Source organism: Microtus ochrogaster, unplaced genomic scaffold (genome assembly GCF_000317375.1).
Source record: "Microtus ochrogaster isolate Prairie Vole_2 unplaced genomic scaffold, MicOch1.0 UNK60, whole genome shotgun sequence".
Taxonomy (NCBI): domain Eukaryota; kingdom Metazoa; phylum Chordata; class Mammalia; order Rodentia; family Cricetidae; genus Microtus; species Microtus ochrogaster.
This window is the reverse complement of record NW_004949158.1, coordinates 935,190-946,986: the sequence shown is the minus strand read 5'-3', so window position 1 is coordinate 946,986 and position 11,797 is coordinate 935,190. Positions and strand designations below refer to the sequence as shown.

Genomic DNA, 11,797 nt, shown 5'->3' with positions numbered 1-11,797 from the left:
CATATTTATTGTACTCATCAAGGGTAGACATTAGGATTTTGAATTGGTAAGCAACTGCAATTTTGGATTTTGTTTTTGAGAGCATCCTCCCATGTAGCCCAAAGTTGTGAAAATTCATAGCTGCCCTGTGTTAGCCTCCCAAGAAGTAGGCTTACAGGCTTGGGTCACCATGCCCCCTCCCCCCTCAACTAGCAACAATTTTTAGGAGTCTGTTATCTTTCTTCCTCTGGGGCTTCCTAAGTAAAAAGGGACAGGGGCGGTGTGACAGTGGCATTGTCTGGCTACTCTCCTGGTTTTTTCTCTAGTTCACATAATCGATTTCTAGGACATGAAATTTTCCCTCGCTCCATTTCCCCACCCCTGTAGCCTTTATTCTTGCTCACATGGCACTTCCTGTTGCTAAGGCCTGTTTTTCCTGGCCTTCTTGGTGGTTGTCCGGGAGGTACAGAGTTAACCCAGCAGGAGCTTGACCCTGTTTGGGGCATTCCCTACAGTAGGTTAGACTGTGTGGCCTGCTGTGGGGAACCACTTTGGAGAACAGCAGAAGCTTTGGTACGTCTGGAACTCTGGTACATTCAATCTTTCTTGCTATCTATTTCATTCCCGGGATAAATAGGTGCAGAGGTTTGTTTTGTATTTGTTGTTATGGTAGCCCCACCCCCTTTAGTTTGTCTAAACACATTGGTCTTATTTCTTTTTTCTAATGCAGCCGCTGTTAACCATTTTTTGCCAAACATAACTGTACCTTGCTCTCGGGGTGCTAATTATATTTTGACGACTGAACAACCCTGATTTACCGCTAACAAGTAGCAAAGAGTAACACTAACCGAAGTGCAATTAGGAGCCCAAATACATGGCTCAAGGGCATGAATCTCCAGCCTTGAAATATTGAAGCCTGTGTGGCCCGGAAAAGTAAGGACTAGTTCTTGGCAGCAGCTCTTGACCTTCTCTCCCACACGCACACACCTTTATCTGGAGAGACACTTGCTCGCCCTTCACCCCTCAACTTTGACTCCAGCCTTCCTCTCTGTCGGAAAGCCAGAGCAGGGAAATGGGGGAGGGGGCGTGCCGCTCGCTTCCTCACTGGCTTATGTCCCTGGCAGTCTGGGGGAGGTGCTGGACGAGCGGCCCCAGTCCAGCTGCAGCCGACCCGTGTCCGGGGCCCTGCCCTTTGCTCTGGTGCTCTTCACTAAGTCCCGAGGCTCTGGAGAGTGGGCGTGGGAGTAGCCCTAGTTGAGACTCCAGGTCCTCCCGGCTGTTTAGGGGGCCCCAGGCGATAGCCGCGTTCGGATCCTGGCTACCAGCCAGGGGAGGGAGCTTGGGGTAAGGGGAGGGCCCTGAGGGAGGGGTCAGACTCCTTAGGAAAGAGTTAATGCGAAGAGGGGGAGGGGATAGGACGCAGAGCCCAAAAGGAAGGCTCAGGTAGGAGAAGGACGGAGGAGGGGTGGCTGGCGGGGAGACTGTGGCTGGCAGGAGCAGACGTCAGAGGTAGGGGGCTTTTCCCCTTTGCACCTTCACCCCAGAGCAGCCAACTCTAAATCGCGGCGGCGACTTTCAGTTTCATTTCCACGGACCCTCCTGCCTGGGCCGCAGCCGCCGCCGCGATGCCCAGCAAGTTCAGCTGCCGAAAGCTCCGGGAGGTTGGCCAGAGGTTCGAGAGTTTCCTGGCCGAACAGGGACTGGACCTGGAGACAGATCGCGAGCGGCTGCGGGCGGTTTACAACCGCGACTTCAAGCCCAGGTACGGACCGGCCCACCACGGGCCCCAAGGCTCCGGGCCAGCGCAGGGGCGGTGGGGCCACCTTCCCGCCGCGGGTGCACAGGGATGCAGCCCCGGGCCGATCGGGCCGGTCCGGTGCTGGCAGACCTCCTTCCGCGCCTGCCCACGCCCAGCCAGCGCCACCCCGAGCCCTCCCGCTCTGCACAGCCCTGCCGGGCGGGGAGGGGTCGGTGCCCACGCGTGGCTCGCAGCAACCGGGGCTCAGTGGTGGGGGAGGGGAGCCCCACAGGGAAGGCGCCGCAGGCGCGGGCTAAGCGGGGATGGATCCCCGCCCCCTCGTTGAGGGGCCACTGCCCCCACGGTCCACGCTACAGGAGAGCTGAAGAGGCCCAGGGTAGGCGGGAGACTCTCCGGGAGCTTCAGGGAGAAAAAGAGCACAAACTGCGTAGGCAGTCAAACCTCCATTAGCACCTGTGGCTTCTCCATGGAGACCCAGGGCCAGGGACAGCCTCCTGGAGGCCCCTTTTCCCCGTGGCTGAGATATTTGGTTTCCTTTTTCCTGTTACCACCCAAGTGAAAAATCAAAGAGACTTCTGTCAAACCATAGACGCGTGCTTCGAAACACCTCTATCAACAGGCTGCTGCCTTGGATGGAAGACGAAGAAGCAATTTAACTGGGATGGGTATAAAGAGTTGCACTAATAAATAGGAAAATGGGATTGGGACTTAACAGATTTTTGAGAGACTTTGAGTTGCAACTACCTAAAATGCCTGTATGGGTGAGATGGCTGCTGTGTTTGGGGGCAAGTCTTAGACGGATTTAGTAATGGCAGCGTGGCTTGAGGCTAGGGAGAACGTAGGGATTGTCTATGTCTACCAGAATATTAGTTACTAATGAACATATATCTTGAAAGGAGTATTAAGAGGGCTGAGCAGCTTCTGAAAAAGAGGCGAAGAAATGATGCTGACCTGTTTTATGCTCCACATTCTGCTGGGCACTGTGGGAACACACAGATGAACACTGCAGTGAACATCGAAGGCTATGATAGGCATACAGCCAGCGTGTAGTCTGTAGTGTACCCTGTACTGTACGACAGGGTAAAGTGGTGGTGATAAAGACAGTAAGGACAACGTTGGAAAGAAAGAGCCCTTGCCAGGGGATAGTCAACCCCCGCCCATGTGTGTTCACCCATGCCTGTTAAGCCCGGGGGCTCTGAACACAAGTCAGGTACTCTGGCAGGAGGGGAGAGAGAGCATAACTCCAAACACAGCGGATTGCTAGGGATCCGTAGCAGTAGCAGTTGGAGACTTCAGTGCCTTGTTTACTGAATGAAAACATTGCACACCAAGAGCAATTCTTGCTATAGGCAGTCGAGGATGAGAGAGTTGATCGGGTCTCCAGAGCAGGGGAGTTTCTCACTAAACTAACTTAGGCTTCTTAGTACAACTGAGATGGACAGACCTAAAGCTAAGGGTGGAGGGAGCCAAATTCAAGGCCCAGTCAAGAAGGCCCAGACTTTAAGTTTAACCTAGCAGTCTTTGTCAACTCCAAAACTGATAAACTTTTCAGTTCCTGGCAGAAGGCAACTATGATGGGTTGCATACCAAAAAAAAAAAAAAAAACCCAAAAAACTATGTGCAATAGATAGAGGGATTGATCTGTTTATTTCAGTCAAGTTTATTACTGCCTAGACTAGCCTCAAACTTTTGAACTCCCGCCTCAGGTTCCCAAATCCTGAAATAGCAGATTTGACTTAAAGTGCCATTTCTGGCTGCTATAATGTGTTGGATTTTAAATCTTTTGTTGTTGGGGTTTGGTGTTTTGTTTTAAGATTTTTTTTTTTTTTTTACTTTATGTGTGCATGTACACACTATATGTATTCCAGTGCCCACAAGGCCTAAAGAGGGCATCAGATTCCCTGGAGCTGGGCTTATATATAGGCAGTTATGAGCTATTCACCACGGGTGCTTGAGACTCTAACTCTAGTCACTGAGCCATCTCTCCAATCCCCTGTTTGGCTTTTGAGACAGAATTTCATGTACCCCAGGCTAGACTCTAAATTACTATGTATGTAGCCAAGGCTGACCTTGACTTTCTGATTTCTCCTTTCTCCACCTCTTGTGTGCTAGAACTATAGGCATGCCCCCACCATAGCTGGGGTTTGCTCCTATTTTTTTTTTCCAATTTATTTTGCAGTGCTGGAGATTGAAGCCAGGGCCTTGCATTTGCTAGGCAAGCAAACCCTCCACCACTGAACGGCATCTGTAGCCCTAAGGTAATTTTTACTGTATACACTTGTGTTTCACCCAAATAAAACTGGGAGACTGACCTTGGCCTTGAAGGAAAGATAAAGTTTTAGTGTGGCAAAGGAGGAAGAAAGCCCCAGAATGTGGGTTTATATCCTGTCATGAGACCTACTCAACAAAACAGGAATGTTTGACTTGGATATTTTAGAGACGCTCGTGGTGCATAGTATGTTCCCCAAGTCACTCGAGAAAGCAGAAGTCGCAGTGGGTTTTATCCAGTGCCCCTTTCTCCCAGCTGGTGGAGAGTTCTACGTGGACAGAGGCTAAGCTTTCTGTGTATCCCCCACCCTTTTTTTTTTTTTTTTTTTAAGTTTTTCGAGACAGGGTTTCTCTGTAGCTTTGGAGCCTGTCCTGGAACTAGCTCTGTAGCCCAGGCTGGTCTCGAACTCACAGAGGTCCACCTGCCTCTGCCTCCCGAGTGCTGGGATTAAAGGCATGCGCCACCACCGCCCGGCTCCCCCACCCCTTTTTAATAGGGTCTTCTGTACCCCAAGCTGACCTTGATGGCTCTGAGCTGCTTTCCCTTCTCCAGTATTGGGGAGTCTACCTCGGAGGGCTTTGCGTGAGCTAGGCAAACACTCCACTACCAATTGAATTCCATCCCCAGCCCCTCCTATGCAGTGAGTACGTGTGTGTGGATTGAACTTGGGTCATCGGATTTGATGGCAAAGCACCGCTCCCACTTCAACCATCTCGTCAGCCCTGCTATGTGTTCTTTAAAAGCAGACCGAGATTAATGGCTTCTTCCTCTAGAGTCTCACAGCTTACTCTTTCCACACTGCCCATAGTCTGTTCACAACCGGATTGCACTGCTTCTCATTAGAGCTCCACGCTGCCTTCCCCAGCACGCTTACAAGTCCCCTGCCTTTACTTCTGTGTGTCTCAGCTGTCAGTCCTCAACATAGTGTTTGTATGTAGTAGACGCCCAGAAAATGCTTGCAGAGTCCAATTGGATTCCAGTTGACCAAGAGAATGGGCTTGCGTGAACATAGCAAGTCAGCCTTCCCAGGAGTTCTGGGGACCTCCCACTAGGAGGAATAGCTGCTTCCCAGGGAGGTGACTTTATATTAAGTGAACAAGAGGCAGGAGCTGGAGCCCACAGGAGGTAATGGAAGGAGTTAGTTTTGCTTTGTTAGTCTTACTTTTTTTTTTCTTGGTACTTGGGGATGGAACCCAGGACCTTGCATAGGGCAGGTAAGTGCTCTCCAATTGAGCTACTTACTCCAGCTGTTTTGTTATCAACCTTTTTTTGGTAGGAGAGGCCAGTGAAGCAGGATCCTGCTAGGCTGTCCAAAATCTCACTGTGTTTGACCTCAACTTTGGGACTATTGTTTTGTCTCAGCCTTGGACATTCCTCCTGACTCAACTGCCTCAGTGCTCCTGGGATTATAGATAATATAGATAAAAAGCCTTCAAAATAAAAGACCAAGAGCCTAGCCTAGTGGCTCATGCCTGTAATACCAACATTTGACGGGTAGGGGGCAGAACGGTCAGGAGCTTAAGAGTGCCCTTGGCATATAGCAAGTTTGAAGTCATCCTGGGCTATATAATACAGTGTCTCAGAAAAATCAAAAGCGCTGGGTGGTGGTGGTGCATACCTTTAATCCCAGCACTCGGGAGGCAGAGGCAGGCGGATCTCTGTGAGAGCTAGGTCAGCCTGGTCTACAGAGCTAGCTCCAGGACTGCTAGGGTGGTTATACAGAGAAACCCTGTCTCAAAAAACAACAACAAAACCCCAAAATTCAAAAGCACCTCCTAGCCAACGTTCAGAGGGCATCTTAGAAGACGGATGAGGAAAGTGTGAGAGCAGAAAGGGGGGCTGCTGTGTGAAGAGCTGTCGCCGGACATGACGAGACCTTGAACTCACAGTGGCTCTGGTCACCAGAGAATTTCAGCATGGGCGGGGAAGGAGTTCACGAGGCTCCACCCCCTAGCTGAGGAGTTCTGTGAGGATAAAACGTTCAGGGCGTTGGAGGTGGGATGGAAGGTGAATATGATCAAAACATACGATATGTTTGAAGTTCTCAAAAAATAAATAAAATGTTAATCAAAAATAGGTGCTGGAGCAGTGGCTCAGGGTTTAAGAACACTTCATGCTTTCACAGAAGGCCAGGTTTCAATTCCCAGAACCCACGTGGCAGCTCACAGCTATCTGTCACTCCAGTTCCAGGACATTATGACACTTTCTGGCCTCTGCAGGTACCGAACACACCACAGGCTGTGTGCAGATGTACATATAGCAAAACACTTCTTCATATAAAATAAAAATCTATTTAAAAAAAAAAACATCAAAAGCAAACCAATAAGATAAAATAGACTGATGTAGTCAAGGTTTTAGGAATATTCTAGGCTTTTTGCATTGAGGGTGTTTTGGTGTCTTTCCCCATCATTCCTCAGTGAAAACTGCACTATTCTTAGTAGCCTAGTAGTTTACGTAGCCTTCGTAAAACTGTGTCTGCCTGCAACAGCGATAGCAATACATTCTGTCCCTATTGTTGACTTATTGACTCTGTGTGTGTGTGTGTGTGTGTGTGAGAGAGAGAGAGAGAGAGAGAGAGAGAGAGAGACAGAGAGAGACAGAGAGAGACAGAGAGAGACAGAGACACTATGTTTAATTAGGTTGGGTTCAAACTGGCCACAATCCTCCTGCCTCAACTTCCTAAGTACTGGGATGGCAGGCATGATGGTTCATGGCTGTAATTGCAGTGGTAGAGAGGTAGAGGCAGAGAGAGCACACCACAGGTTTAAGGCTAGCCTTGGCTACATGGCTAGGATTTGTTTCAAAAATCCCCCCAAAATAAATCCAAACCTGATTTTGACCCACTAATGAGAACTGCACCCTGAGTTTGTAAGACTCCATGTCCCTTTAAGATCACTTCCAAGTCTGACACTGGATTCTGATTTGGTTTTATTGTTGTTGCTGTTTGTTGTTTTGTTTGTTTGTTTTTGATTGGCCGCCATTTGAGAAACAACAGAGGCCAATAGTGGGGCAGCGGGCTCTAAGGACTTTGTAAAGACAGGAAAGCCTGCTGAGGAGCAGTGACGGGAGTGGCTAAAGTGCCTGTGGGTAAGGGACTAGAGTCAGCAGTAAGGGTGTGAGTGTTACAGCCCTGGAGCTGCAAAGATGTCCTGGCCTATCGTGAAGCCAGGCTATACCTAGAGCCACAATAGGACAGCTCTGGAGGCTGGAGCTGCCGGAGGACCACAGCTCAGCCCTGAAGGGAGAGATGTCCTGACTTGTTCAGGCGACTCTGTGGGACAGAGCCTTGGAGTGAGAGGTGGGGAAGTCAGGTGATTCCTGACTCCAAGGTGCCCTGGATGGTTGCTCGGTTCCCCAAGGGAACATCTCAGCAAGGTTCTTTTATTCTGTGCCAGCAAATGAAGATCTTCACCCAAGACTCTTGAGAAAGAGTTATATTTATGCCTGGTGATGGTGTCACAAGCCTTTAATCCCAGCACTTGGGAGGCAGAGGCAGCTGGATCTCTGAGGTCGAGGCCAGTCTGGTCTACAGAGCAAGTTCAAGAACAGCAAGGGCTACACAGAGAAACCCTATTAAGAGAGGGAGAGAGATTTATTGAGGAAGAAGAAGTCTGGTTTCAGGGTCAGGGCATGTTTCTTAGGTTCTCGGTTCAGGGCTAAAAGTGTTTCTTTCACTAGCTCTGGTTTAAAGGCCAGGGTGGGTTTCTTTGGCTGGCACCTTTGCCCTGCAGTAATGGTTTCTGTGTTGGAAAGAGTTGTGAGAACAGACGAGGTCATGCATTTGGGTACTTAGCACACCACCCAGTAAGCACTCAGCAAAGTGTTCTGCGGGTAGAGCTGCTGCTGTTGCTGCTGATGGCATTGTAACTATGATCAGTGTGGCGTACCAAAGGGGGAAGTGGGTTTGTGCGCTGTGGAGTTGTTAGTGGGCATGTGCCTGGGTCTGTGTTCGGTGCCCCTGCCTACGAATGTGATAGACCAGGCTTGGGAGGAGAGATGGCTAGGTCAGAAGCAGTTAACAGAGCCTAGATAAAATGACGACAGATAGGCCGAGGCCACTTTCAGAGGCAACACAAAAGACGTGTTATGCAAGGTTCGTGGAAGATGTAATCTCGTCTCTTGGGAGGTAGCGTCAGGAGAGTCTCTGCAAGCTGGAGGCGAGTCAGAGCTACATGTCAGAGCTACATAGTGAGACCCTGTCAGCTGTGTGACTGACCAAGAAGGTAAGGATTTAAATAAGGTACTTTAAAAAACATTTAACAGACAGTGGCAAAAGCTAGCTAGGCAAGAAGTGTCTTGTGCCTGGTGAAGGCAGGAGGATTGGGAGTTTAGGCCAGCCTGAGCTACAAGAGACCTTGTCTCAATTTTAAAAAAGAATGTAAAAAATGTCAACAGTTAGCTGGGTGGCGGGGGGCACGTGGCACAGACCTTTCATCCAGCACTCAGGAGGCCGAGGAAGGCGGATCTCTGTGAGTTTAAGGCCAGCCTAGTCTGCGGATCTTTCCAGCTAGGACTGTTACACAGAGAAACCCTATCTTGAAAAACTTAAAAAAAAAGAAAGATTAAACAGTTGAAACTTTCTGCTGTTGGGGACTGGAAAGCGGACATTCTGAAGCTCTTACTAATGAGAACATAAATGTGTAATGCTGGTCTAGGAGGCAATTTTGCAGAAATGACCAGTTGTACTGGGTGTGGTGGCAGAAGCCTATAAATCCAGCATTTCAAAGGCTGAGAGCTGGAGACCAGCTTCTAGCGCTAAAAGAAAATTACCTTCCTACTAAAGTTGTGAAAGTTCATTCTTTCTCTTTGGCCCGCCCAGAAATCCTACTTCCGAGAGTGTGTCTCACTGGAATGGTTTAAAGGACAGGTTTGTCCATGCCTACGATTATTATACCACCCAAAGATGTGGGGAGCCTGCCTCTGTCCTTGGAGAATTGACTTCCCCGTTTAAATTAAAGGTGTCGTACTTTCCACAACTCTTCAGAGGAGAAAGATGGCACCGTAAAACATTGTCCCAGAACTGTGTTTGTGTGTGTATAGTCAAGAAGGGTGCTCATCAAGTAACAGGTTGGTGTGCACCCCCTTCAGCACGGGTTTGGAATAAAGGCCTTTTTACACCGCACGTGCAGTGCTGTCTGGCTTCCATGCTTAGCTCTCTCTTGAATTTCTTTCTCATTTCTCCTTATGCATGCGTACTTAAACCTAGGTAAGTTTACCTACATGGGACTATTAGCTTCTGTTCTGTCTTTTTCTTTTTTTCCTTGTTGGTTTTTTGTTTGTTTTTTGAGACATGGTTTCCCTGTGTAGTCCTGGCTGTCCTGAAACTCCCTCTGTAGACCAGGCTGGCCTCCAACTCAGAGATTTCCCTGCCTCTACGTTTTGATTGCTGGGATTAAAAGCATGCACCACCACTGCCCATCTGTCATTTTCTATCATTATTTCCACTGTAGATTCCTCCATATCCACATCCCAATTTTGTTCCTTTTAAAATTATATTTATTAGCCGGGCGGTGGTGGCGCACGCCTTTAATCCCAGCACTCGGGAGGCAGAGGCAGGCGGATCTCTGTGAGTTCGAGACCAGCCTGGTCTACAGAGCTAGTTCCAGGACAGGCTCCAAAGCCACAGAGAAACCCTGTCTCGAAAAACCAAAAAATAAATAAAAATAAAAAAAATAAAATAAAATTATATTTATTTAGTGTGTGCTTGTGTAGAGGTCAGAGGACAATTATGGGAGTCAGCTTTTCCCTTCCACCATATATATGTAGCTCTCAGGGGTGAGCTCAGATTGTCAGAATGGGTGGCAACTCCTTTACCCGTTATATCACCAATCTTCTATTTCTTTGGGGTTCTGTTTGTTGTTTGTTTTTGGGACAGAGTCTTAACGTGTGGCTTTAGCTGGCATGGAACTCACTAGGTAGCCCAGGCTGGCTTCAAACTCACAGAGATCCACCTCCCTCTGCCTCCCGAGTGCTGGGATTAAAGGTGTGCGCCACCATGCTCAGCTTGGTTTGTTTTAGAGACAGAGTCTTACTGTGTAGCCCTGGAGAGTCTGCACCCTATTATGTAGACTAGGTTAACATTGGATTTGGAGTGGTCTTCAGCCTCTGCCTCCCAAGTGCTGGGTGTGAGTCAGCTTGCCTGGTCCTACCATCTCTCTCTCTCTCTCTCTCTCTCTCTCTGTTTCATCTGTTTTCTCTTCCTCCCTGGCCTTGTGTTGGCCTTGACTATTCTCAGACTACACCTCCCTAGGGAGGTCCCAAGCATGAGTCTTTTGTTAACTACCACAGGGGACTCCCTAATATTATTAGATTCTGGCCTTGACCCTGGTTCGAGCTCCCAGCTCCTGCCTCACATAGCCAGGGCTGCCTCTGGACCTCAGACATCTCAAACCCAGCATGGCCAATGCAAACGTGATGGTTCTTCTAGCTACTTGTCTTCTTCCTCTGGGACAGTCCCAGAACCAAAGTCCTTTGGGTATTCCGGATGCTTCCCTTGCCACTCTCTATTCTCCTTCCTGTCAGTCACCGGATTCTGCTCATTTGCATTCTAAATGTGATCAGATCTGACCCCTGCTCTGTTTCTCCCACTGCCTCATTCAGGCCTTCGGTGTCTTTTAACCAAACAACTGCAGTGGCCTTCTTCTAACTGGTCTCCCTGCCTACAGTCTTGCCTCCAGCATATCCATCCTCCAATCCTGATGCCAGAGTGATCTGAAATGCAAATATGATCTTGCCACTCCCCTGCTTAAAACCCACCAACTGCAGTGGTTCTGTAACTACAGGGTAGCCTCTGACAAGGGCTGAAAGTAAGTCTGGTTACTACTCCTACCCCTGCTGTGATTAGACCTCTTCCTACTAATACAAATACTAACTCTAGCAGCTAATGTCGACCAGGCGTTTCTCACTATGCTTTCAAATGACTTAACCACTCCTTTAAAAGAGATCATAGCCTCTTCAATGTTGTCTGAATCATACTGCTCTCCTTTCTTGGGATGAAGGAGAGAGGCAGAGTTGCAGGTGTGGAACACGGGGAGATGGTCAGAGCCACAAAGGACCTTACTGTGTGCTCTTTTAAGCAACCACTCTGATTTATCCCTAGCCATGGGTTCCTAAAAATCACCAAACAAAAAGTTGCTAGGATATGCTGTAATAACACCAACGGTCCCAACAAGCCCTGAGGGAGGATAACACTCCTCCAGATCTTGACTATGTTCATCAAATATATCATGTGTTTGGGAGCATCCTCAGGCTCCTGGGTACCAGAAAAGGGAAATGAAGAACTGCTGAAAGTCAGGGTCAAGTCCGGACTCCTGGCCTGCCATGTAAAACTATCTGGATCTGCCCGTCTCTGCCACCTCCCGTCATCCCTTTCTTTGAACCTTTGACTGTACTACAGACCAGCTGTATGTGACACTAACCATCACGCTCCCTTACTGAGGTCTGCTTCGTGCCAAGCACTGGGCTAATGGTTTCCTACAATGCCAGTATCTCAAGTCAGCCCCATGGTGACCTTTTAAGGCAGGACTTCAATCCCCACCTTATTTTTTTGTTTTTGGGATATTGGGGGGGAGGGGTCGTTTTTGTTTTTTGGTGCTAGGCGTTGAACCTCAGGCCTCACAAATGCTAGGTAGCATTCTTAACCTCTGAGCTCCATAGACCCCAGTAGTTCAAAAGAGGATGAAAGCAAGGTGCTCGTGGGGTAAGGTAGCCCAGCTGAAGCAGCTAGAATGCACAACCCCGTCACCCATACCCATCAGTACACAGCCCCATCACCCATACCCATCAGTACA

At 48.8% G+C, this 11,797-nt stretch overlaps 1 protein-coding gene across 3 annotated transcripts in view; it reads left to right on the top strand.

Annotated features, from left to right (window-relative positions):
• Positions 1–1,156: 1,156 nt before the first annotated feature.
• The window catches only part of Mov10 (Mov10 RISC complex RNA helicase), a 22,581-nt gene continuing 11,940 nt past the window's right edge, over positions 1,157–11,797 (top strand). Inside the window, exons 1-2 of one of the 3 annotated variants that reach the window (XM_026777362.1) lie at positions 1,157–1,323; positions 1,559–1,741. In XM_026777362.1, the coding sequence (XP_026633163.1) occupies positions 1,605–1,741 (137 nt within the window). In that variant the 5' untranslated portion in view covers positions 1,157–1,323; positions 1,559–1,604. Of the gene's footprint in view, positions 1,324–1,411; positions 1,423–1,558; positions 1,742–3,917; positions 3,997–11,797 lie in introns of those variants that run through there. The other 2 variants (XM_013354688.2, XM_026777363.1) reach the window with 2 other exon arrangements.